A 26,633-nucleotide genomic window follows, 5' to 3' on the forward strand; every position below is an offset into this window, starting at 1 on the left:
TCTAGTGGGTCTAGATGACCCCACTCCCACTGCTAGGATAGCACAAGGGTCAAAGGCTTAAAAAAGTCGATTTTGCCTGATATAGGCCCTTTTAAGGTTTGGATGATTTAACGTCCTCCTGCTCCTTGCAGCCCTCCAGTCTCCGATAGAGTACCAGCGCAGGGAAAGCCTGTCCAACAGCTTAGGCAGGACCGTGAAGTCTCCAGCTGTGCCCCCGTCCGGCCAGCGGCTTCACTCCTCGGAGTCCATGGACAGGCCTCACCAGCCCTGCCTGCTGTCCTACAACAACTCGCTGCCCTCTCTTCACTCGCCACGACTGCAGCCAAGCTCCAAGGTGACATCATGTTTTCGTTTATGACCCATCTCTGTTTCCTGTCTTTACTTGACTTTCTCTTGTCTCTAGACCTCGAACCAGTGTGAGGGGACGTTCCGAGCAGCTCCATTTTCCTCATTTCAGCAGCTCAGTATGCGCTCAAAAGTGAAGCCTGACTGTGCTTCATGCACCAGCCTGTCACCCTGCAGCCATCACAGTCACAAGGTAACACCCTACTCTGTTGTGCTACAAAAACAAAAAAAAAACCTACGACTCTAAGAAAAGTGGAAAGTGTACTGGAGCTAAAACAACAAAAAAGTCAACAAACGTCAGTAATTTCTGTCTTGCAGCTGCACAACTGCAAGACGTATTCTGTGATTTCTGAAGAGCTTCGATGAAACTGGTGCAGCTTTTGTCACAGCAACCATTTATTATGATCAGCAATGCTGGGAGGAAATTACTCTTTGTCTGCCTTTGTCAAATATCCTGTTTTTGTTTCTGTGCTGGTTCTGACTGGACTGGACAGTCAGGTCAGTGGGTCAGGGAAACCCACTGACCTGCCGTTTTATCGTGTCCACTCACACTTCCACCAAGTGTTGGAAATGGTTAGATCGCATCGCCCGCATTTAAAAGACGTGCTGATCTGACCCGAATTCACACCGTGGTCCTCTCCTCTCGGTTCTTCAAAAACAGGCTCCCTTTAGTGAAAAATCTTTACCCCATTGAGAGATTGTCTGTAAATAAGCAAAAAAAAAAAAAAGATAAATGGGTAAGAACAATGGTATTACCATTAGGGAGAAGGAATATAGTCATTACAACATGTTTTCTCAAACTCAGATTCTTTTGCTTTTGAAAAACTTTCTTGATAAAATTACCGTAATTTCCGGACTATAAGCCGCTGCTTTTTTCCTGCGCTTACAGCCCTGCGGCTTATTCAGTGATGCGGCTAATTTATGAATTTAATTGGCAGCCACCGTGTACGTCCTTTCGGACTCAGTGAATGGTTTGATTCTCTATCTAACACCAAGCACGAGGCATTTGTTTTTCAACTCACTAAACAGCCAAACAGCATGGACCTCAGTTCAGGTCTTAGACACTTCAGTCATGGTTCAACAAAACGAAACACGCATGCCCGGCCGCATCCCAGAATCCTTTGGTGCCATTAGACCCAACGTGCACGTGATCGCCGCTACAATATGATGAAACTTTCAAGTTAGAAGCAATCGTTAAAAGCAGCGTAAAAAAGTCCACCGTCACCAACGGGTTTGGAAAAGCCGGTTTGCTGCGTGACGGAGAGAACAGCGCATGCTCAGGAGTGAATTTACCTCTGAGTCATAGTGACTCTGCTGGCTGCACGTAAATATGTGGGAATAACATCAGCCTTTATTTTGTCGGGACACGACTGGAAACACAAATCGACGTGATCGTTTTAACGGTTTCTAAGAACTGAGCGGAATTTTGCATTGAAAAGCTCACAGCCTCCGTGTGAGCTGGAGACATGTCCTGCTGCTCTTATAGAGCTGTGGGGCCGATGGCAGTCTGATGGCTCCCACACGTAACAACACATCCGCCCCTCATCCACAAAACTTACAGTATTAAGTCCGATTGCTCTGTACAGACACGATTTGCTCCTCCCTGGAGCCGCCCTGGCCAGAGGTGTCGGAGAAGATAGGAAGGGGGGCGAGCGCGGAGCGCAGAGGCGTCCGCGGAGCAACAGTGTTTGTTGTGTAAGGAAACTTCTGACGCACGCACCGCACTGAGGCGCTGGTATCACGCTGAGGCGCGCTTTCAGTCGTCGCTGCTTTATTTTACCGGTGTGTTTTTTTAACCAGCCCTGTTACTCCCATAATGCTACCGCGACACAAGCGGAAGGAGAGCTGTTCCCGTTCACCCCTCCATGCACTGCTGATACTTGCTCATTCTTAAACACGTACAACAGTGTGGCGAGCTGGGGGTTAGACCCGCCTTTAGCCCCTAAGACTCATGGGAAATGGGGAATCGCGAATGTAAATTTCCTCATCATAACTGAGGGATGTAATGTTGATTACATGGTTACTGTTTGTAATTTTATGTATGATAACTAGATTGTCAATAAGTAAAAAAAACAAAAAAAAAATAAATAAATAAAAAAACCATAACTGAGGAACTTGTGAACAGAATAGAGGTGCATGCTGTTTGGCAGATGTGGGTATAGTCACATGCATGAGCCTGAAGCAAGGCTGACTCCTCCCACAGTGTGCCAATGCAGAGTACTTACTCTGGGAGTCAGGATGTGACTTCTCAGATTCACTATGATGCCTACTATATGCGGCTTGTACTCTGACGCGGCTTGTATATGTGTAAAAATAGTTACACACGTGAAAATGGGTGGAAGCAGCTTGTAAATGGGTCTGGAATTTACAGTACTGTATTTTCACGACCACAGGGCGCACTGAGTTTTAGGGCGCGGTCTCATTTCTCATCGGTATTTGACCGGACATGTTAACACAACATACCGGTAAAACATGCATGCCAGTGTTGAACCTTTCCTGCCACAATGTTTCTGACCGCGGGGGAGACAGCGGATCTTCTTTCTGGGCTCACTTCCCGGTTCGGACCCTCAGAGGCTCCAGAGCGGGTTAGTAAAAGAACCAGTCTCAGTTCTTTTGGAGGAAAACTTTTTTTTTTTATTACTGCTCTCCCTAACGGAGTAACACAAACTGAATGCGCGCTCACACACACACAAACACACACACACACATGCACACACGCACGCACACACACACACACACACACACACACACACACACACACACACACACACACACACACACACCCACACTTAGCTGAGTGTCTGCCCCCTCCTTATGCAAACAGGGGAGCGCGGCACGCAGGAACTCAGCACACACACATACACACTCACTGTGGAAAAAAGCAGCGGGAGAAAAACTGAGTTGGTTCTCATGCCATCTTCTACTACTCCTCCTCAGTCCCACAGCTACACATTAGGTGCACCGCCTCGTAGGGCGCCCCCTACAGTTTGGGAAAATGTAAGACCTTTAAGCGCGCCTTATAGTCGTGAAAATACAGTATTTTTTCTTGAAGGACAGAAAATTAGCCCTTTTTATTTCTTGGAACAAAGGTCTGTTGTACGGAGCCCGTGTCCTGACATTAAGATATAAAAATATATCTTGTTCCCACAGATTAATATCTTGTTCCCACAGGTTATTATGTCGTTCGCACGAAATACTATTCCGTTCCCACAAGATACTATTCCGTTCCCACAAGATACTATTGCGTTCCCTCAAAATACTATTCCGTTCCCTCGAAATGATTAACTCGTGCGAACGCAATAATTATGTCGTTCGAACGCAATAATTAATCCGTTCGAACGCAATAATTATTCACGTCATAAGTCATTCACACGGATATGCTCTCTGTACGCCGGCAAAAGCCGCTTTCAGCGGTAACTTCCGTGTCTCTGTGACCCATATTCGTTCAAAAGAGGAACATGAAAAACAAAAATGATCACTTTATTACAGTCTCAATGAATATAAGAAAAATATCAAAAGATTTATGATAACTAGGCTGCTTTGTCATACGATAGCTCCTGCTAGGCTACTACTAGCTCCGCCGCAGAGCTCTCTGATCATATATGCCGGCATTTGGGCAACTGGCTGGTCTGTTGTCAGACAGCTGATATTGTAGTTTAGGGTCGAATAGGAATAATAATATTCAGGACTTGTCTTTTATTAACTTTAGCAGTCAGTATCTTTACATTCGAAGGCTATTAGGCTACATGCTAACTGACTAGCCGATCATTTCCTGTTATTAATTTACGTCATAGATTTACAGCAGATACCTTCACATTTCTGTCTGTGTGTGTCTCATTACATTGCATTGAAGACACGGAGGATGTTTAGAGAACAGATTTATTTATTTTAAAAAGCACAGAAGCATCCATCGTATTCACGTTCACATCATCATCTGGTACGCCTCAGTCATCTTGCTGCAAAAACCGCTTCCTGCCGCTACTTCCGTGTCTCTGTGAGCATTCAATAGGGGTAAAAATAAAAGCAAGAATAGTCGATCTGTTATTTTCTCGATGAAAATCTGAAAAATATCATATTAAGCTGGATGCTTCGCCTAAAGCACTTACCTTTAGCTTGTAGCATAACAACAATAGCAGTACGTCCCGTTTCCCAGAGTGCTTTGCTGCCAATCACTGGCCAATTATTGGTCTTGTTGTTAGACCTTGGTCACAGGGACACGGTGATTGGCTAGTGATTGGCAGCAAAGCACTCTGGGAAACGGGACGTACTGCTATTGTTGTTATGCTACAAGCTAAAGGTAAGTGCTTTAGGCGAAGCATCCAGCTTAATATGATATTTTTCAGATTTTCATCGAGAAAATAACAGATCGACCATTCTTGCTTTTATTTTTACCCCTATTGAATGCTCACAGAGACACGGAAGTAGCGGCAGGAAGCGGCTTTTGCAGCAAGATGACTGAGGGCGTACCAGATGATGTGAACGTGAATACGATGGATGCTTCTGTGCTTTTTAAAATAAATAAATCTGTTCTCTAAACATCCTCCGTGTCTTCAATGCAATGTAATGAGACACACACAGACAGGAATGTGAAGGTATCTGCTGTAAATCTATGACGTAAATTAATAACAGGAAATGATCGGCTAGTCAGTTAGCATGTAGCCTAATAGCCTTCGAATGTAAAGATACTGACTGCTAAAGTTAATAAAAGACAAGTCCTGAATATTATTATTCCTATTCGACCCTAAACTACAATATCAGCTGTCTGACAAGACCAGCCAGTTGCCCAAATGCCGGCATATATGATCAGAGAGCTCTGCGGCGGAGCTAGTAGTAGCCTAGCAGGAGCTATCGTATGACAAAGCAGCCTAGTTATCATAAATCTTTTGATATTTTTCTTATATTCATTGAGACGGTAATAAAGTGATCATTTTTGTTTTTCATGTTCCTTTTTTGAACGAATATGGGTCACAGAGACACGGAAGTTACCGCTGAAAGCGGCTTTTGCCGGCGTACAGAGAGCATATCCGCGTGAATGACTTATGACGTGAATAATTATTGCGTTCGAACGGATTAATTATTGCGTTTGAACGACATAATTATTGCGTTCGCACGAGTTAATCATTTCGAGGGAACGGAATAGTATTTTGAGGGAACGCAATAGTATCTTGTGGGAACGGAATAGTATCTTGTGGGAACGGAATAGTATTTCGTGCGAACGACATAATAACCTGTGGGAACAAGATATTAATCTGTGGGAACAAGATATATTTTTATATCTTAATGTCAGGACACGGGCTCCGTACTGTTGACCTTCTGAAGATTGACTTTTTGCTGTGTGAATCTGTGCTGTTTCCTTTTACTAGAGGGCTCTTCTTTGTGCCAAACAGTATTTTTATAATAAGATAATAAAGTACGGAGCCCGTGTCCTGACATTAAGATATAAAATGAATCTTGTTACCACAGATTAATATCTTGTTCGCACGAAATACTATTCCGTTCCCACAAGATACTATTGCGTTCCCTCAAAATACTATTCCGTTCCCTCGAAATGATTAACTCGTGCGAACGCAATAATTATGTCGTTCGAACGCAATAATTAATCCGTTCGAACGCAATAATTATTCACGTCATAAGTCATTCACGCGGATATGCTCTCTGTACGCCGGCAAAAGCCGCTTTCAGCGGTAACATCCGTGTCTCTGTGACCCATATTCGTTCAAAAAAGGAACATGAAAAACAAAAATGATCACTTTATTACCGTCTCAATGAATATAAGAAAAATATCAAAACATTTATGATAACTACTGCAATCATTGGCCAATCACCGTGTCCCTGTGACCAAGGTCTAACAACAAGACCAATGATTGGCCGCAAAGCATTCTGGGAAACTTGACGTACTGCTATTGTTGTTATGCTACAAGCTAAAGGTAAGTGCTTTAGGCGAAGCAGCCAGCCTAATATGATATTTATCAGATTTACATCGAGCCAATAACAGATCGACCATTCTTGCTTTTATTTTTACCCCTATTGAATGCTCACAGAGACACGGAAGTAGCGGCAGGAAGCGGCTTTTGCAGCAAGATGACTGAGGGCGTACCAGATGATGTGAACGTGAATACGATGGATGCTTTGTGCTTTTTAAAATAAATAAATCTGTTCTCTAAACATCCTCCGTGTCTTCAATGCAATGTAATGAGACACACACAGACAGAAATGTAAAGGTATCTGCTGTAAATCTATGACGTAAATGAATAACAGGATCAATGATCGGCTAGTCAGTTAGCATGTATCCTTATAGCCTTCGAATGTAAAGCGACTGACTGCTAAAGTTAATGAAAGACAAGTCCTGAATATTATTATTCCTGTTCGACCCTAAACTACAATATCAGCTGTCTGACAACAGACCAGCCAGTTGCCCAAATGCCGGCATACATCAAAGAGCTCTGCGGCGGAGCTAGTAGTAGCCTAGCAGGAGCTATCGTATGACAAAGCAGCCTAGTTATCATAAATCTATTGATATTTTTCTTATATTCATTGAGACGGTAATAAAGTGATCATTTTTGTTTTTCATGTTCCTTTTTTGAACGAATATGGGTCACAGAGACACGGAAGTTACCGCTGAAAGCGGCTTTTGCCGGCGTACAGAGAGCATATCCGCGTGAATGACTTATGACGTGAATAATTATTGCGTTCGAACGGATTAATTATTGCGTTCGAACGACATAATTATTGCGTTCGCACGAGTTAATCATTTCGAGGGAACGGAGTAGTATTTTGAGGGAACGCAATAGTATTTCGTGCGAACGACATAATAACCTGTGGGAACAAGATATTAATCTGTGGGAACAAGATATATTTTTATATCTTAATGTCAGGACACGGGCTCAGTAATAAAGAAATGAACACCTACTTTATAAATAAGACAGTTGTGTTTTTAAGTTATTTGAGTCTGTGTTGTGCTTCCCTCCTCTGATCAGACAAAATAAAAGCTGTTTTAATCTCTCTGCAGTTGGTTTTTCTGCCTAATTTGATTACTTCCATGTATTTTTAAACTGTTTACTGTTCTAGTGAAAAAAATACGATTTCTTCGCAGTCTGTTTTTCGTTCATGAAATACTTAGCTACACCTGTGTGGGCTGATTTTTGTGCCATTAATCCAAGCGCAAAGCAATTTTTACTCAAAAAAACATGGAGGTGAGGGTTGATGTCTGTGATTTGCAGGCTTCTGTGGCACGTTTGTGACGCGGTTTCTCGCTCTGTTTCGAGCGCAGAAGAGAGAATGTCTCTGGAGGGAAACATTTTTTTGTTTGGACGCATTTTTGAGTTTCAAGTCCAACTTTTTTTTTTTTTTAAGCACACAAAACTTTTAAAGGGTTGTGCTTGGAATAATGGCACAAAAATCAATCCCTCCATACACCTGAGGTGATCCATAACCTGGATGTGACCTCACAGAAAACAGGGATTGAATGGGATGTGTCTCTCCTCTCAGGGGGTGTCTGCCAGTTTCCAGACCATCACGTTCTGTGATGCTGCCTCTTATTCAGCGCATCGACCGCACAGCTTGGATCAGCTAAAGGAGACAGAACAGCCGTGACCCATCAATGAGGCACAAACTCTGTCCTCTCAATCCTGCACTGAAATCCACAGGGTCCCTGTTGAGTCTTTCCTTTGATACAGGCCTGTCTGGATTCTAGTGGCTTGATTTTGTTGTGTTATATACAGGATACGATGATTAGATAAGTACAGGTGAGATGAATATAGGGTGAAAATCTGCGTTTTAATGTGGCTTCATATTGCAAAGGTTTCCGTTTCTTGTTCTTTTCATTGAAAACTTCCTATTTGATATTTTTGCTACATTTTTACAAATTTAATTTAATTCCCTCTGTCCTGGAGCTCGCTGAACGTCTGCTTTGGCTCTGGAATCCATCCACGTGTTCCCTCAGATCTAGCATGTAGCTAAGGTTTCCACAAAGTGGACTCTTTTTCTTTTTAACCCTTGCATTGTGAGTGTTATCTGGGTTCAGCACATTTGTGAAATTACGCCAATGTATGTTTGATAAGGAAGCAGAGAGAGGAAAGATAAAACGGAGAAGCTAATCCATCACGCTCTAAAATCAATCATTTCTATGGGATTGTACTGTCATGAACGTGTACTATGAAAGAGAAGTTCACATACTTGTTTTTCTTTTTTTCTCATATGCTCTTGTTTGTTCAGGCATAAAATGCCGGTCACAAATCCACCGTGGAACAATCGTTCACTGTCAAGACTCTGTTTCTCTTTGTGGCTGTCTGGTCGACTTTCTACAGAAAAATGTTAGCCATCATTTAAAATGAGTGTTTGGACTTTCATGCACATAAAGCCTCCACCAAGTAAATGTTTTCTCTGTCATGTATTTATTTTTAAACCTGTGAGCGCATGTCCTAAAAGGAGATGAGTTTGAACAGACATCTTAATGTTCATATTCCAATTGTGTTCGTTTTTTTTCAGTTTGTGTTTCTTTAAGTTGTGGAACAACTGCAAAAAACCTCAGAGATCAATAATCTACTACTGTCTTTTTAATCAGAATGTGCAGATGCACTTATGTTTAATAGAGATTTGTTTTTAATAATGTATGCGCTTTATTCTGAGTGCAAAGTAAATTTTTGCTGTAAAGCTAAACGTGTGAAACAAATTGGAGAGTGGGTTTTCGGTGATTTAAATGATAACGTTAACTAGGGTATGGAAGAAAACGTTTTAAATTTGAAACAAAGCAATAAACATTGAGACCTATAGCATCAGAGAAGCTGGGTTTGAAGTGAACCTGCTGGTGTGAAGCGCCCCCTTGTGGAGAAGAATCCTCAGTGTTAAATTGAGGGGAAGTTCCTGCAGTGAATAGAGCTTTATGTTTTAATTTCTTTTGACTTTAAAATTTGACATTTTAAAAGGTAAGTTGACATAGAAATGCTGCAACATTATGTTATCACCACTACAAAGAGGTTTACGTTGGTTTGAAACTTTTTTCAAGCCAATTTCAATATTTTAGATCTTTTTCTACATCACTTTCCATAGTATTGGTGTGATATTTTCGTGAAAAATGATCCTTCAATAAAGACTAAGGACAAATGTGATGTTAGATCCTTCACAAAAATGTTCAAGCGACTCTGTCCTGCTGCTTCAGTATTCATCTTATCATTGCGAATGTTTTTGGTCTGTTTCCTCCCTTTCCTTTGCCTTTCTGAAAAGCTCTTGCCTTTTGCCAGGCCACAGTTGAAAATGAGAACATTGTACCTGGATGAGTAAAGGTCAAATATAATAAATAAACTCAAGCCAGTATTTTGGATTCGGGCAGGGGCGGACTTACAATTAAACAAAGGAGGCAATCGACCCAAGGTCTGGGGGGGGGGGGGGGGGGGGGGGGGGTCAAGGCGAGCTGAACACTTAAAAAAAATCACAAATAATTTTCATGGCCATCATTATTTTTAGCCCTTAAACAAAGAATAAAAAAGAAAAATCACAAAAATTTCAAAAGACTACTTATGTAAAAATGTTTCATCCTCCCCCCAACAGCAAGTCAGCAAGCAGGGCGAAAATCTGTGAAGAGATTTTTAAAAAATGTGTTAAGATGAAGCATTGATCTAAGCGGGGGTGAAATATGGTTATTAATATACTGTGGATGCAATAAAAGAAAAAAGATGTAATCTTGAACATCGTGAATTTACAGGAAGACAAACAACAAGACAAACATGAGAAAAGGTACAGGAAAGGAGAGGAAAGGCAAAAAGAGAGGCAGAAAATGGTAAGGTTGCAAATATTTATTTATTTTCTTATTGACACCGCTCCATAGTGTGCTGTTTTGTTCCTTCATTTAAGTAATTTTATTTCTTTTGCCTTCTTCAGTAAAATCTGACAAACTAAAGAAAAGTCAGAAGAACCTCATTTGCTCCAACTAGAAAATGATTGGATAACAAATTAGTCTATTCACTAAATTGTTTTCCAAGGGAAAAAAAATTTAATTTCAGATTTTAAATGCTTATCAAAACATTTGGATTCTTGACAATGATGCTGTCTAAAAGCAGACCAGTGAAGACTTTATTCCACGACGTTTTACCCTATAGGTAAGGATTACAACAACAACAAAAAAAAGATAAATACAACTGCTGCAGAGAGCCCTGTGTTATTGTTCGCCTGGGGCCCTAATCTGCTAATTCCGCCACTAAGCACAAGTTAGGACGGAGAACTGGTTTGTAAATGAAATACTGGACTGTGCAGTGGGGCACTGTAGTCTAAATAAAGCTGGTTTTAATTTCCCCCATCTTGGCTGAGCCCATGATAAATCTGAAAGAAAAAGCAAAACTAAATGAACCAGTCAGGAAAAATTTAAGTTTGGCAAACCATTTGCCCTTATCTAAGAAGTTTGTTCCATAACTGTAGATGTTATCTGCCCTCTACCTGGATGTCTACAGCATGTGTTTAGATGCTTCTAATTATAGAAGCTTTTTCTCAAGTTCCTGAAAGTCAAATGGTTTTTATTCCAACTATGCATATCAGCACAGTTCTCCTAGTGTGAAGCCAGAGTCACCCAGTCTTGATATCCAGATGATGCTATCTGGATGTGATCTAATCAATGGAGCCCTCTAGTAAAATGTTGTGGTATTTTTAAAACAAAAAAACAAGGGTTTGTTGAATCTGCTGTGATTGAGTTTCAACAAACAGTTTTTTTCACATTTCTTTTGACTGTTTTGAGTTGGGCCCAATGACCAACGGGCATTTGTATAAGGCGGATTTAAACATGCGACAGCATGGCGACCCGTCCAGGGTGTCCCCTGCATTCGCCCGCAAGTGGCCGGGATAGGCTCTGGCAGGATGACCTGACCCCAAAAGGGAACAAACGGATTAGAAAATGACAGAAATGAATGAATCATTTAAACATGTATTAATTATTAACACAAATCACATTTTTGAAGGCCGACCTTACCAAAAATAATCAAGTAGGTGGGACAAATGAGGCTGACAGCTGCTGAAACCTACTCTTCAAGAGCTGAGGATCCAGTGGTCACAAGACAGTCAAAAGGCAATACCCCATCTCAACTACATTTCTTTCATAAAATAAGAGCTTAACTTAATTACCAAGAGTCTATTGTCCCCTTGCATACATGGGTTTTCTCCAGGCACTCCGGTTTCCCCCACAGTCCAAAAACATGTTTCATAGGTTCATTGGATACTTTTGTGTCCATGGGTGTGCATGTGTAGGGGTGTGTGGGAGGGATTGTATGGCCCTGCAACATGGATGAATGGGTATGGATGGATTGATGGATGGATGGATGGATGGATGGATGGATGGATGAATGACTGAATGGATGGATGGATGGATGGATGGATGGATGGATGGATGGATGGATGGATGGATGGATGGATGGATGGATGAATGACTGAATGGATGGATGGATGGATGGATGAATGACTGAATGGATGGAAGGATGGATGGATGGATGGATGGATGGATGGATGGATGGATGAATGATCGAATGGATGGATGGGTAGATGGATGGATGGGTGGATGGATGAATGACTGAATGGGTGGATGGATGGATGGATGGATGGATGGATGGATGGATGGATGATCGAATGGATGAATGACTGAATGGATGGATGGGTGGATGGATGGATGAATGACTGAATGGATGGATGGGTGGATGGATGGATGGAAGAATGACTGAATGGATGGATGGATGGATGGATGGATGGATGATCGAATGGATGAATGACTGAATGGATGGATGGGTGGATGGATGGATGGAAGAATGACTGGATGGATGGATGGATGGATGGATGGATGGATGGATGGATGGATGGATGGATGGATGGATGGATGGATGGATGATGGGTGGTCCACAAGTCTAACTACAGAGAAGAAGTTTTGGGACCGGTTTATACCTACCTTGTACCTACCTCAGGTTTTCCTGGGAATTGACCGTTTACTTTGGCATGGTTCTTTTACTTTTACTTTTATTTTACCTTTATTTACAAAAGAAATGTATTGTTGTTTTTTTAAATTTATGTTTTCTACTGTTTTTGTTTTCTTTAGAAGTTTAATGTAAGTTTATCCCTTGTGCTATCTTAGATGACCCCACCCTTCCATTGACGTGTTCTCCCTACCATGACAAAGGTGGATAAAGGTGGAAAGATTTCATGTAATCCATGGACACCAGTGAAGATCACAAATCACTGAAGAAAAAAGGTTCAGAGCACTGTCTAGTGGGTCTAGATGACCCAACTCCCAAAGTTAACGTGCCTAGGATAGCACAAGGGTTACAAGCCCTGATTTATTTGTCTTTATCATTCTTGTCTTTCCAGTCAAATTGTGATTTATTTTTTCACAACGTCTTGCTTTTATCTTTAAGCAGTGATGTTTTGCACCATGCAGCATTGGGATTTATTCAACCATCACCGTCACAAAGCTTACTAGAGACTCTCACATTTACGAAATAAATGAGTTAAACTGAAGGAATAGAGAATTGGTCACCATAAATAAAAAGGCTTGGGACAGTTTTATGTTTGATCTTCTTACCTTTAGTCTTGTTCGGTTCTGCTGTTTTCCAGTTCCAGGTTCAGGTTTCCAGTTACTCACTGGGTTACATTTCAGTGAAGTATGTTTGAGTCCAAGATTGTCTGTTTGTTCCTGCCAGATGTTCGCCTGTCTTCATGTTTCCAGCTTTCTTTTTCTTTGAGTCTGGTTTATGAAATTGAGTTTCTGCCACCAAGTAATGCCTTCCACATTTGAGTTCTCCACAAACCTCCGACTGAAGATAATTTGAAACAGAACCCAGCCGAAGGCATAAAACTCCTGAGCATGTATGGAAAGAGGGAACAGAAACGGAGGAAAGAAAATCAAAAGGCAAGAACATTACCAGAAATAACTTACAAAACCAGAACAAATGAAACCAACTTTTCCCTGTTTACCCTATTTTCATCAGATATTAAACTATTTTATACACCTCAGGATTTCTGTCTTTAGATTAAGTGACTTTTAAGGATACAATGGTGTTCATCAAAGAGTTGAGACCGTTCTTCCAAAATCTAATGAAACCTTTACAATCCTGACTTTCTGATACCCGCTCTTGCCTGGTTTTACAGACTTCCTGCAGTGATTTCAATTAAATTCAAATTTATTTATATAGCCCAATTTTACAACTATAGTCATCTCACTGGTCTTCATCCCGGTATCTGTGTAATAAACATGAAATCATAAAGAGCATGAAGTCATACAATTCAAAAGGTAATGGCTAAACTAAACTAAACAGACTAGACTAAACGGGGCATCCCTGCCTATAGCGCCTCCTTCTCGTTAAGGAAAAACTCATTAAAAAAAAAGAAGAAACCTCAGGGGTGTCCACATGAAGGAGGGATTCTCCCCCAGGACGGACAGGCAAAGAAACAGAACTCTTACAGATCATTATCTTATCTAACTCTGCAACTAGGGCTGCACGGTGGCGCAGTGGTTAGCGCTCTTGCCTCACAGCAAGAAGGCCCCTGGTTCAAGTCCCTGCTGGGAGACCTTTCTGTGTGGAGTTTGCATGTTCTTTCCGTGCATACGTGGGTTTGTTCCGGGGACACTATACAAAAACATGCTTCATAGGTTAATTGGTCACTCCAAAGTGAGAGCGCATGGGTGTGTGTTATGACCCTGCGTGTTATGACCCTGCGACAGACTGCCTGTGTCCCCTGCCTTCACCCACAAGTTGCCTTGATAGGCTCCAGCAGCCCCATGACCCGAAAGGGAGAAACGGAAGAAAATGAATCAATGTTTATCTACAACTACATGTTTAAATAGTCCTGCAGATGATCTTCATCCAGATGGAGTTGGGGGACAGCTGGGGGCGTGAGACCAGCCAGAGGTGAGGTCCACGGCCAAATACAGGAGCACAGACGAGCCAACTGGAATCTGGAATCACTCCCGGAGTGGGAAAGAGGGACAACACATGAATCGCACTGCACCACACAGAGACATAGAGAACTAAATGATCAAGAATAGAGGAGAGGAGAATAGAGGACAGAACCCCAGAGCACTATACTTTCCTCAGCTTCTAACTTCTAGCAGCTTACTAACAACTAATTGTTATTAAATTTAATTCAAAGATGTAAGTAAGTTAAATATTCTCTGGTTTCTAGCTAGCCTGACAATAAGCCTGTCCAAAGAGGAATGTTTTAAGCCTAACTTTGAATATAGAAACTGAGTCGGCCTCTCTTACATGAGCTGGAAGCTAATTCCACGAAACAGGGGCTTGGTGGCTAAACGCTCTACCTCCAACCGTACTTTTAGAAACTCTAGGAACCACAAGCAGTCCTGCCTTTAGTGAGTGAAGTGTTCTGTTTGGTTGGTGAGGCACTATGAGGTCTTTGATACAGGATGGGGCCATACCATGTAAGGCCTTATTGGTCATTTTGAACTTGATTCTAGAATCAACTGGGAGCCAATGAAGTGAATCTAACACAGCAGTGATGTGATCTCTTCTGCTAGTTCCTGCTAACAATCTAGCTGCTGCGTTTTGAACAATTCTGTTCAAGCAGGAACTTCAAAGTTTTGACATGTTTTTCACATTCTATTGTTTCCATTTAAACATTTCATACCAAAGTTCTTCCAAAGCTCTCCGGAGTAAAATAAAAACAAAAATAGCCAACTGTTGTTTTATTCATCATCCTTCATGACTGTGGTTACAGTGAAACCATCTCCAGGTGAATATGAGCTGCTTTTGTAAATGCATGTTACATTTATGCAGGTTTGGTTTTATGCAACAGTAACTACTTATTTGATTATAGTAATTTCATAGTGAGAGTACTTAGCTGCATCTCTGAAGTACAGTATTTCTAAAGGGGCGGATGTGAATAACTAAGAGTTGGTAAAGTGAAGCAACCATCCCTCTGAAGAGGCAGAGCCCCTTGGACAATTCATTTTTTTAACTTGTGTTATTCATTTTAAATGAATTAATTATTTCACAAGATCACAACATGATCATTTTGGTCAATAATCAAGTGTTTTTGCAGGTCTGCACAAAGAACTGACATGCACATGTAGATCTCCATGCTGGCCTTCCCCTCCAAACCAGGAGGGGAAACCAGGATTTTTGCTGTAAAATAATAAATTGTTTTTTTATAGTTCAGTGTTCAAATGCCTAATGTCAAGTGCTAATGGATGTTGAGTCAAGCAGATTAAGACATTATTTTTGTCACAAAAATGAATGTGAGTGCTTAAAATAAATTGAATTCGGTTCTGAGAAGGATGTGCCATGTCAGCGGGTAATAATCCTAACATGAAACAAACGGGGGAATACAAAACCGATGCAAACAAAAGCCTGAAATGACAGCAGGGCTGTCAATTCACATTTCTGTTACATAGTATGTTTAAACCAAACCAAAAAAATCACAAACAAACCTTCCCCTGAAATAAATATCTTCGCCTTGTTTTGAACTTCAACATAAAGCCATTCATTTAAAAACTTATTTCTTATGTAGGAAAGAAACACTCATTGAAATGGCGCCCCCTAAAGGCCACAAACAAAAGCCCTCAGTATTTTTACTTCAGGGATCATCTCATGATCATCCTCTGGTCTGTAAATTCTCAGTCTGCTTATCAAGACTTTGATGAATTTCTGAAATGATTTTATCATCCAGAGCAGAAAAAGTCAATAAAAAAAGTCCATTTGGTTTTAATGTTTTTAAGTTGATGACACTTTGCCCTTTTATCCAAGAGGCTTTCTCAATTCTAAAGGAAACAGGTAAAAGAAGTGTTTTTTATAGGTTCCTGGGAGGGAGGAGTTGGACTTGATAATGATGATGAAATAAAGACCTTAGTGGTCTGGGTCACATAGAACCGGGAGTCAATTAAAAACTCCTCGAGTCCAAACAGGACAAACCAGTTTCATCAGGTGTGTGCTTAATCAGGCAGTGGAGGCTAACAATCCATCTCCATGTCACTCCAGCTGAAGACAAACGTTCAGGACAATCCCGAGCTTGGCCTACAATGGACTCCCAGCTCAGTGTAACTCGAGATCACTCAGGTCTTTTTTTTAGCCACTTTGTCATCATCATTTCATTTTATTTAACCTTTATTTATCCAGGCAAGACAGATTAGGAACAATATTCCGCTGCTCCACACTAAAAAAACTGAATCTTGAGAAAGTGGAAAGACTTACAATCTTGCAAGAAATAGAAAAAAATCTCTCCTTAAAAAGTTTTTCAATAGCAAAACAATATTAGTTTATTAAAATGTTGAGTTTGAGTAGAATTTTTGTCTTGTAATGAGGATTCTTGGTACGACCATTTTTCTAATCCCACTGGTTGATGTTTTGCTTGTTTAAAGAAAATCTGCTGATGTTGGCAAAAAGTTTGGACTTATTTCTGAGGGGCTTCTGTTTGCAGTGCAAGAACCAATCAAATCTGTTCTCTCTAAAGTTTACTTTACAATGGAGAGAGCTTCTTGGCTAAGAGGCTAAGCATCTTCAACGACCAAATGGACTTTTTTGCTATTCAATGGATGTAATAGTGACCTGCTTTTTTCCTGACACTACTTTTGTTTTCCCTTGCTCATTTCTTTTATTGCCTGGAAATAAAAACATGCAGTTTGGTTCATTCAGAAGCTTCTTTGAGGCAACAGCGGTTCCTGTTGTCCACCATACAACCTGCACCTGCAGAAGCTGACTGAAGATGCTGAGTGCTCACATTCAGCCGCAAACCCGTGCCTCCAGGTTCCATCACACCAATCCTTCCAGACGGATGAGATCATCTTTTTTGTGTGTTTTTTTTTTTTTTTTGAGTGTTCTTCATCACTGACATAAAAAGGATTTTGGATACAGAGGTTAAAACGATGAGGAGTTAGAAAATAGGATTGTCGCTTTCCTGGAAAAGTGTCTTGTTGTCCTCAGCCAATAAAGTTCCTCCTGCTGGATTCGTACACGCCACCCTTTTGGGTTCCTACCCTTCGGAACAAATACACTCTCAAGACAACAAGATGCCAGAAAACAGAGGCTGTGTAAATGCTCTTGTTGGCCTTTTATAAATACAGTTGTTTTAGTTCCTAATTGTAATACAAGGTTAGTGGGACATTAACAGTTAAAGTGGTTTCTCATGCTTTTTGCTTGGAAAAGAGCATGAAGAATATTGTTAAAGTTGTTGTGAAAGCTGAAGCCGTCCTAGCGTTTGAAAGAACGGCTCTCCCAAAGTGTTTGTCACATATTTTCTCTGACCTGGGGGGGCAGAAGGCAGCTTCTTTGGCGACACAACAAGGACATGGGAGCTTCTGGATGCAGAAGAGACAGACAGCTAATTGTGAGTTAAACACTGGAAGCGGTTTTTGAAGAACAGCAGGCCGTTTTTTGTGCGCGTGGCGTCGGAGGAGGCGGGTGGATAACGGAACTTGGCGTACGTCTTCTCACTCTCAGACTGGCTGACCCAGGGCAGTTTGATTTTGGTTGCGTGATTGACGATGACATCATCACAAGAGCCCACGTGTAAAGATCCAAGGCCGTCAATAAAAAACTCTGAAAAATTAGAAGAAATAATCCAATGAACAGAATCAGTTACTGTGACAGAAACACACAACCAGTCAAAGGTTTCAGAACACTCCAAGGTTTCCAGCCATACGTGTGTTCAGTATTCAGATCACTGTGAAATGAAATGATAGAACAAAAAACAACTGAAGCTTTGAATCACTGTCTAGACCACGGTGTCAACTTTTGATTCATCAGAAAAGCCAGATTTGATAGGAATACCGGCTGAACACGGTCATTCTTTCCACAACCAAAAATGCAATATTCTTAAGAAATTTCTCCTGCAGAAAATCCCACTATTATTTTCTGCTTTCACTGCTCTTACCAGTTCATCCCAACCAGTTAAATGTGGCTCAGGTCTAGATATGCTGCTGATCTGACCTCTCCATGTCTTTAAAGTGCCACTCTGATCATCTTTTGATCTATTTTTAAAGCACTCCCAGTGGTCTTTTTTTCATTATAATTAGGATGTTTTTAGCCAAAATAAAAAAAAAGACCTGTTTTAGCTTCTAACGGCACCAGAGACAAACTGATCGGTTTCAACTCTCGACCTAAACCCCATGCTTGTGGTCTTTGTACAGACAATGTATGACAACTCAGAGCAATATTCAGCTCAGATTGGAGGAAACCGAAAGAAATTGCCCATAAAAAAGCTGCCTCACAGACAATCAGACCATTCAAAGACACAGCTGGCAGACAAAAACAGGCATCTGTGGATTGAGGACTGGAGATGGGGATGCCACCAACCTTGACTGGCAGGAAAACCTATCTAATGACCTTTTTTACACACTTAAGTGTTGCTCTTTTGATTAATATAAAAATATGTCTGCTTTGGAAGCAGAGAGAGAGTAGATGACGGCTAAGCTTTCTAGCCTGGTGCCATCTGAAATGCGTCTGAATCTCTCTCTTTGCAAAGGTCTGAACTTTCATGCAGACGCTTGTGTGATTCATTTCTTTTCCCACCACACATTAGATCTTTGGTGTCCTTAACCATCCGCATCTGCAAAAGGCCATTACGCAGCCTGCAGCAGCACCAAGAATTATTATGATCTAATCAGACTCACTAGCTGAGGCGGCTCTGCCCTTGGCATTCTCAAACTTCTCCGCTCCAGTGGCTGATTATGCATGCAAACATGCAGCCAGGTTGGACGGATACCTTGACCTTGACACCTACAGCTCAACCCCAACCCCCGTACAGGGCTGGAAGCTGGCAGTGCCTTTGGGAGCAGCAACAGAGCGAACAGGGGTGCTCCAAAACCTACCCCCCCATCTTATGCTCTGTTCTATATTGTGCTTTTTTCTGTACTAGTGATCATTTTAAATTCTTTTCGATTCTTGTTTTTGTAGAAAATCTGTAGTGTTTAGAGGATCTTAAAAGCTGAAAAGCATAACAGGTTTCATGCCGGGATTTCAATGTTTAACTTCTGACTTTTCCTTTCAGAGAACTGCTGGAAGCAGTCATTTAGTTGTTACCCTGAAAGAGCAGACTGCTTTTATTGCACTCACCCAGGTGTGCTACTCTGGCAAGACGTGGGTCGAATCCGACCTGCTGGACTTTCTCTGTTCGAGCCAAGAAGAAGTTAATGACCCCGTCGGTAACCACACAGTTAGGGAAGCCTTGGACGACGTGATAAAACCCCCTCCTCAAGTGTAAACAGTCCCCATCTTCTTCTCCTGGTTCAATGGAGATGGTCTGTCTGTAGGTGGCTGTGTATCCTGTGGCTTCTTGCACCGCACCACCCACCTGGACACACAAAAGCACACTCTCACACCTTTGCACTCACTTCTTCGGAGCTATGATTACTTCCTCAGGGAATCACCAGATCTAATGTGGTCCTTTCTAAAACATCCACAAGTTTCTCCAGCTTGGTTTTGGCTGTGAAGATGAAGTCATCGTCTACCCACAGCACATACTTTGTGGTAACCTGGGAAACGGCCAGATTTCGCCCAGCAAACCAACCCTGTGACAGAGAAGACCAAGGTTCCCCGTTCAGAGGCATCAGAGCAGTCGGCTGGGGGGAAGAACAGCCTCTTACCTTTCCAAAGGGCATGATGTAGTGTTCAATGTAAGGCCCAGAGATGGTTTGGGGATTTTCACTGTCATCGGCAATGATAATGGTGACTGTAGGATAGTACCTCCTTATGCTGTCAATAAGGTTTTGAAGCTTTTCATAGCGCAGAAAAGTCTTTGTGGCGATGGTCACGAGGGCGCTGACATTGTATTCTGTGGAGCACAACCAGACAGATGCATCAGAACTACAATGAAGCCATCTCTGAAGTGAACTGTGCAGACTAGAGGTTGTGTACCTCCTATAGAACCAGTGTTGTAAAGTTTTGGTGTGACACCGTGACGGATCTTGATGCTGAAAGCAGCTTCATGGCCCTCCGTCTTAAATTGCACTGAAAGACACAAAAACAAATGTGGTTAACAAAAACATGCCGCCATTTCTGTATGGTTTTTTTTAAGTCCCACTCCAATCATCTTTCATCTATTGTAAAAACATTTACAGTGATGCCGTTTATATGGAAGCGATTCTTTAGCATAATTAAAAATAAAAGTCAAAACCAGAAATGCTTATTTCATTTTCTTCTTCAACACTTCTTATTCTGTCACTTAGTTAAAATGATAATGAAAATGGTATTTGACATTTCATTTTCAAAAAGTTCTCTGGTAAATGTGTAGAAAAAATCATTTAGAAATGTCTAATTTGATCATTAAAATGGATTAACAGAAATGCTTTTTCATTTTCAAAATGTAACTGCATCAAATGACTCAAACTTAAAATGAAAAATCAATACTTCAAAATGCTTTTTCATTTTATACTTAAAAACCGCTTATTCTGTGTCATAATTAAAACGAAAATGCAAAGAAGGGATTGCATTTGCATTTTAACATCCACCCCGCGAACATTGTCTCAATATTCATTTCGAAAAAGCCTTTCCAGCGAGGAGGCGGGGCGATGACGTCACTGCTTTCTCCGTGTGTCCGGCTGGCTGCTAACAGACACACTAGGAGCAGTGGAGCTTTGTGTTAGCGGCAGAGAAGAGGGCTTTGTGGTGGTTGTGAACTTCTGATGATTTTACACAGCTTCTCTGTACTACGTAGCAGCATTTCTGCAACTTTTTGAAAATGAAATGTCAAATACCATTCTCATTATCATTTTAACTAAGTGACAGAATAAGCGGTGTTGAGGAAGGAAATGAAAAAGCAATTTGGTGGATTGCTTTTTCATTTTAATTTTGAGTCAAAAAATGCAGCTTCATTTTGAAAATGAAAAAGCATTTCTGGTTTTGACTTTTATTTTTAATTATGCTACAGAATCGCTTCCATAGTTTTAGTCAAAACTCAAAAACCTGTCTCTTTTTCGCAACTTCAACCCAACATTAACAGTGCAACAAAAATGGCAAGTGATATCAGAGCTATCCAGCCGTACAGTTTGGATCCAAAATCCAGCTCAGACGAGGAATACAAAGACGTTCACGGATCTATTTGTCTGACAGTGGATGAATCAGAATGGAGCGGAGCAGGAAGTTCGTAGACCGTCGATTGTAGTTTGTATGTCAGTCACATTTTTTTTCAAACAGAACTTTGTCAACTGATCCTGATTCACAACAATTTGAATATAAATTAAAAATATATAATATATAGCATATTTATAATAACATATAAATTTTCTTTATATATGTCCTCCATCAGCTACAAGATCATGTTAAAAAATATGACAGGAGTGGGTATTTAAAAATGTCATTTTCTGCAATTTGTCTGTTTTTACATTTGATCCATCCATTTATCTATTTATTTTCTGAACCAGCTGAATCTGTTTTGGGGTCACAGGGTTGCTGAAGCCTATCCCAGCTACTATTGCATGAAGGCGGGGTACACCTTGGACAAGATGGGAGTCTGTTGCAGGGCTACACAACCACACTCAGTCACATCTAATGACTGGTTAGACCAGGGTGCTCATTACATTGAGGCTGTGTGGGAGCCATTAAAAATAAGTGAAAAAAAATTAAAACATAGATCGATCTATGTTTTAATTTTTTGTCATGATCGATCATTAGTACAGACCAAAAGTTTGGACACACCTTCTTATTCAAAGAGTTTTTTTATTTTCATGACTATGAAAATTGTAGATTCACACTGAAGGCATCAAAAATATGAATTAAATCAAGTGTAATTATATAAATAACAAAAAAGTGTGAAACAACTGAAAATATGTCATATTCTAGGTTCTTCATAGTAGCTACCTCTTGCTTTGATTCCTGCTTTGTACACTCTTGGCATTCTCTTGATGAGCTTCCAGAGGTAGTCACCTGAAATGTTTTTCACTTCAGAGGTGTGCCCTGTCAGGTTTAATAAGTGGGATTTCTTGCCTTATAAATGGGGTTGGGACCATTAGTTGTGTTGTGCAGAAGTCAGGTGGATACACAGCTGATAGTCCTGCTGAATAGACTGTTAGAATTTGTATTATGGCAAGAAAAAAGTAGCTAAGTGCAGAAAAACGAGTGACCATCATTACTTTAAGAAATGAAGGTCAGTCAGTCCGAAAAATTGGGAAAACTTTGAAAGTGTCCCCAAGTGCAATCACAAAAACCATCAAGTGCTACAAAGAAACTGGCTCACATGCGGACCGTCCCAGGAAAAGAAGACCAAGAGTCTCCTCTGCTGTGGAGGATAAGTTCATCAGAGCCACCAGCCTCAGAAATGGCAGGTTAACAGCAGCTCAGATTAGAGAGCAGGAGAGAGTTCTAGCAGCAGACACTTCTCTACAACAACTGTTCAAAGGAGACTGTGTGAATCAGGCCTTCATCCTAGAATATCTGCTAGGAAACCACTGCTAAAGAAAGGCAACAAGCAGAAGAGACTTGTTTGGACTAAAGAACACAAGGAATGGACATTAGACCAGTGGAAATCTGGGCTTTGGTCTGATGAGTCCAAATTGGAGATTTTTGGCTCCAACCACCGTGTCTTTGTGTGACACAGAAAAGGTGAACCGATGGACTCTACATGCCTGGTTCCCACCGTGAAGCATGGAGGAGGAGGTGTGATGGTGTGGGGGTGTTTTGCTGGTGACACTGTTGGGGATTTATTCCATATTGAAGGCATACTGAACCAGCATGGCTACCACAGCATCTTGCAGCGGCATGCTATTCCATCCGGTTTGCGTTTAGTTGGACCATCATTTCTTTTTCAACAGGACAATGACCCCAAACACACCTCCAGGCTGTGTAAGGGCTATTTGACCAAGAAGGAGAGTGATGGGGGGCTGCGCCAGATGACCTGGCCTCCACAGTCACCGGACCTGAACCCAATGGAGATGGTTTGGGGTGAGCTGGACCGCAGAGTGAAGGCAAAAGGGCCAACAAGTGCTAAGCATCTCTGGGAACTCCTTCAAGACTGTTGGAAGACCATTTCAGGTGACTACCTCTGGAAGCTCATCAAGAGAATGCCAAGAGTGTGCAAAGCAGTAATCAAAGCAAAAGGTGGCTACTATGAAGAACCTACAATATGACATATTTTCAGTTGTTACACACTTTTTTGTTATGTATATAATTCCACTTGTTTGTACAAACGTTTCTTTGTTTCACACAAGAAACCTGGGAAAACATTTACCTCTGTGGACCAAAAAACAACAGCAGTAAGGCCGTTTCACGGCAAAGGGACAATCCATTATATTTTTAGGACCATAAGGCGCGTTTACATTTTTCTTTTTCTTAAAAACTGACAGTGCGCTTTATGTATGAATTCTGATTGGCCTCACTCACATGGAACCAATTTAATGTGAAATGGGGCAATCGTAAATATGTCAAAATGTTTTAGTACGCTACTCTCTTTGGTAAAACCCAAAGCTGCTGACCACAGGGCATCACAAAGTGAAACTGTTTTGACTGTGTTGTTGCACTCAATATGGCCATCCAATCTGATTTACTTTTTTTTCAAAAACTTTTTAAGAAATGAAAGGGAACATTGAGACTTAAAGAAAACAGCTTGCAGCCGTGCTAGCTTGAAGAGGTGAGTAGATGAGCCTATGCTGTCTGCCATCCTGATACTTACAGTAGATACCATTTTTCCAGTTCACATTTGCCACCAATCCCATCCGCCTCCTAATTAAATCTTTTTAAATAAACAGCCTGACACTCAGAGAACATATTTAAAATGGCATTGAGAAATCCTCCAAACACAATGAAACCCTTTCAGGGTTACAGGATTGCTGCAGCCCTGTAACAAAGTGGCATTTGTTACTTGTGTGTGTCAACTTCTGTCCACCTAATTTTACTTGTTTTTCTGCTCACCTGCTTCCTCACCAGGGCATGTTTGGACAAATGTTTGTTAAGCTGCTTGGCAGCCATTTTGAATGATCAGCTGAAACCATTTTAAAAGGGGTGTTTAGCTGTTAACCCCGCATCCCTTCGGTAATGATTTGAACCAATCGGGGCGAGGCTTCCATAAGCAGAGGGGTTTGCTTAGTAAGGGGGGAGTTTTAATTGAAAACACTTTGGACTGTGAAAAATAAAACTGTTGACTCCAAACAAACCAAGACCCAAACTGGTGACGTCAGCACAGCCGCTTCTGCTATTCTGTCACAAGTTGTGTCAGTAGTGGGATTTGAACCCACGCCTCTTGCTACTGTGGGGTTCACTGTGAGCGGGTGGCCAGTCTGTCGCAGGGCAACAGTAAAAACTGTCATGTGAATGAAACAGATTTTATAAATAAATGAAAACACATTTATGCAAGTCAAATTATCGCATCTCATTTTCCTTGCTTTATTACTGACTACTTCAAAGGTTGAGATTCCTACCTGTGTCTACAGTGCTGGGATGGAACAGCGTGTTTGTGTAGGTGACAAACTGCAGCTGTCGGTTCAGGTTGGGCAGCAGGCTGCTTGACAGACTCATGTGCATCTCACCGTCCCCTTTGATTTTCACTGCATCTACCTCTGCTGCCACATTAATGGTTCCCAGTGTGGCAGTGAGGCTCACCTGTGACAGGTGAACAGGAGAGTGGTGGAGGGAGTGGTCACAGACATCGAAAGGATGGAAACGAAAAAGCAGACATGCAAAAATGCTCACCGTGTAATGATCTCTGGGAGCGTCATGTAAGGCCAAACCTGCAACGTAGGACAGAAACACGGTGGGGCTGAACTAGAAATAATAATCTTGTTATAGACTGCAGTTCTGGTATTAACTCCACAAACACTTCTATTTAAAACATGACACTTGGAAAGATTTAGCAGTAATCCTGCACTAAACACTAACATTTAAAGACATTTCTCCAATATATTTTTAAAAAGAACAGGAACTGTCAAGATTCTTAAAATGTGTAATAGTAGTACCCAAGAAATACAGCATCATTCCCCAAGTTTCAATATTTATTGGATGTTTATTGCTGTAGATTGGTAGAGACTAAGGTGTTTTTTTTTACATCCTTTTATTTTAACAGGACATTTTCCTCTGATGGACAAATCTCACAAGTGAAAGGCTGTTCTCAACAGCAAATCTCACTTTTACTGACTCATTACTAGGATCCAATAAACATTTGATATGCTTTATTTTAGTGTCCAAAGTGACAGAACATGACTAAACTGAACTCAGTCACAACATTGGGAAACTAGATTAGGTTCCACTAACTTATATTCAGTTCAGTTATAAAGTTGTTTAGAGAACTAAACTTAACCAGTAAGGACACCAAATTCATTTTTGGAAAATAAATTGAGTTTGTTTTGGTCAAGTTCATTTGTCACTCCTGCTTCCTGTTTGCTTGTTGAACTCTTATCAGGTTCTAAACAAACACATTTAGAAATTTGAGTTTGTCCATCTTCTCAATTATTCTTGTAGTGGACTTAACTTTTCTTTCTTAAGACCCCTGGAATTATGTCCACTTGCAATAAAAATGAATTTGACCAAACTGCTTTTTCCTGAAACTAAAATGAGTATTGTGAAAGTTTACCTGGGATGATGGTCGTTTTCAGCGGCCGTACCTCCAGTCCTTGTGTTGGATATTGTAAAGGACTGTTGGCCTCTGCAATCAAGAGAACATCTGCAGGACTCTTAAGCCTAAAGAGCAGACATTGTATTAGAAACTTGTGGAAAATGAGGGTGCAGTGGTGTGCATCCACATCAGGAGTCCAGGTTTAGGCAAAAGTCATGCGACAGAAGTTACACAAGACAGAACAACAATGACATATATTTAAAGACCCACTCCAATGAAGATTGTATTTTTAACATGCTTTTAAGACATAGTTCTGGTGATTGAGGACATGTATAGATTAATGTAGTTTGAAATGGCTTTCCAAGGTTTTCTTTATTTAAATCATTATAAATCAAGGACAGATGAAAAAATGTTGTTTGAAAAAGATTGTATTTGTGACGTAGAAAATACAATGGGCGGGCCAGGAGCTTCCTGCTTTGCATTCTGACACATCCACTTGAAGACAAATACATACATCAATGTCTTTGTTTCCCTCGTCTGAGCTGGTATTTGGCTCCAAACTGTACGGCATATTGCTCAGCGTTTTTGTTGCACTGCTAATGTTAGGTTGGGGTTGTGAGGGGCTGTGAGCTAGCGGAAGAGACTGTGTAAACAATGTTCTCAGTAAAGGGGAGGGGATGGGGGGCGGGATGGGGGGCGGGATTGTTCTGCGCAAACGGTCCCATCCACACCAACTATTCCTGCTGCTCTGTAGAAACTCTGTCCTAGAAAAGGACACAGGTTTTTGATTTGATTTTTGATTTTTTTTAGTTTCACATCAGAAATCTTCAGTTTTT

The 26,633-nt window shown here is 41.1% G+C and overlaps 2 protein-coding genes and 3 long non-coding RNA genes across 10 annotated transcripts in view; 3 read left to right on the top strand and 2 right to left on the bottom strand.

Moving 5' to 3' along the window:
• The window catches only part of arhgef25b (Rho guanine nucleotide exchange factor (GEF) 25b), a 41,870-nt gene extending 33,151 nt beyond the window's left edge, over nt 1–8,719 (top strand). For all 3 annotated transcript variants that reach the window (XM_011474675.4, XM_004068563.5, XM_020703044.3), the window contains 3 exons: nt 132–334; nt 404–538; nt 7,834–8,719. In XM_011474675.4, coding sequence (XP_011472977.1) covers nt 132–334; nt 404–538; nt 7,834–7,938 — 443 coding nt within the window. In that variant the 3' untranslated portion in view covers nt 7,939–8,719. The remainder of the gene's footprint in view (nt 1–131; nt 335–403; nt 539–7,833) is intronic.
• LOC144992113 (uncharacterized) lies at nt 4,209–4,551 on the bottom strand. Its single transcript, XR_013655912.1, has 2 exons — nt 4,452–4,551; nt 4,209–4,337 (listed from the first exon to the last, which is right to left on the bottom strand). It is a non-coding gene; the product is annotated as an uncharacterized LOC144992113 (long non-coding RNA).
• LOC144992110 (uncharacterized) lies at nt 4,552–4,881 on the top strand. The gene is made up of 2 exons (XR_013655909.1): nt 4,552–4,642; nt 4,757–4,881. It is a non-coding gene; the product is annotated as an uncharacterized LOC144992110 (long non-coding RNA).
• LOC144992111 (uncharacterized) lies at nt 6,162–6,512 on the top strand. Its single transcript, XR_013655910.1, has 2 exons — nt 6,162–6,272; nt 6,387–6,512. It is a non-coding gene; the product is annotated as an uncharacterized LOC144992111 (long non-coding RNA).
• A 6,276-nt stretch (nt 8,720–14,995) lies between the features above and the next one.
• Nucleotides 14,996–26,633, bottom strand: part of b4galnt1b (beta-1,4-N-acetyl-galactosaminyl transferase 1b) — a 28,346-nt gene continuing 16,708 nt past the window's right edge. For 2 of the 4 annotated variants that reach the window (XM_004068493.5, XM_011474677.4), the window contains exons 5-12: nt 25,816–25,922; nt 24,939–24,976; nt 24,668–24,848; nt 20,175–20,267; nt 19,904–20,091; nt 19,688–19,828; nt 19,374–19,611; nt 14,996–17,858 (exon numbers count right to left, since the gene is read on the bottom strand). In XM_004068493.5, the coding sequence (XP_004068541.1) occupies nt 17,641–17,858; nt 19,374–19,611; nt 19,688–19,828; nt 19,904–20,091; nt 20,175–20,267; nt 24,668–24,848; nt 24,939–24,976; nt 25,816–25,922 (1,204 nt within the window). In that variant the 3' untranslated portion in view covers nt 14,996–17,640. Of the gene's footprint in view, nt 17,859–19,373; nt 19,612–19,687; nt 20,092–20,174; nt 20,268–24,667; nt 24,849–24,938; nt 24,977–25,815; nt 25,923–26,633 lie in introns of all 4 variants that reach the window. The other 2 variants (XM_078946889.1, XM_078946888.1) reach the window with 1 other exon arrangement.

The sequence above is a fragment of the Oryzias latipes genome, chromosome 5 (assembly GCF_053564925.1).
Source record: "Oryzias latipes strain Hd-rR chromosome 5, Olatipes_Hd-rR_3.1".
NCBI classification, from domain to species: Eukaryota; Metazoa; Chordata; class Actinopteri; order Beloniformes; family Adrianichthyidae; genus Oryzias; species Oryzias latipes.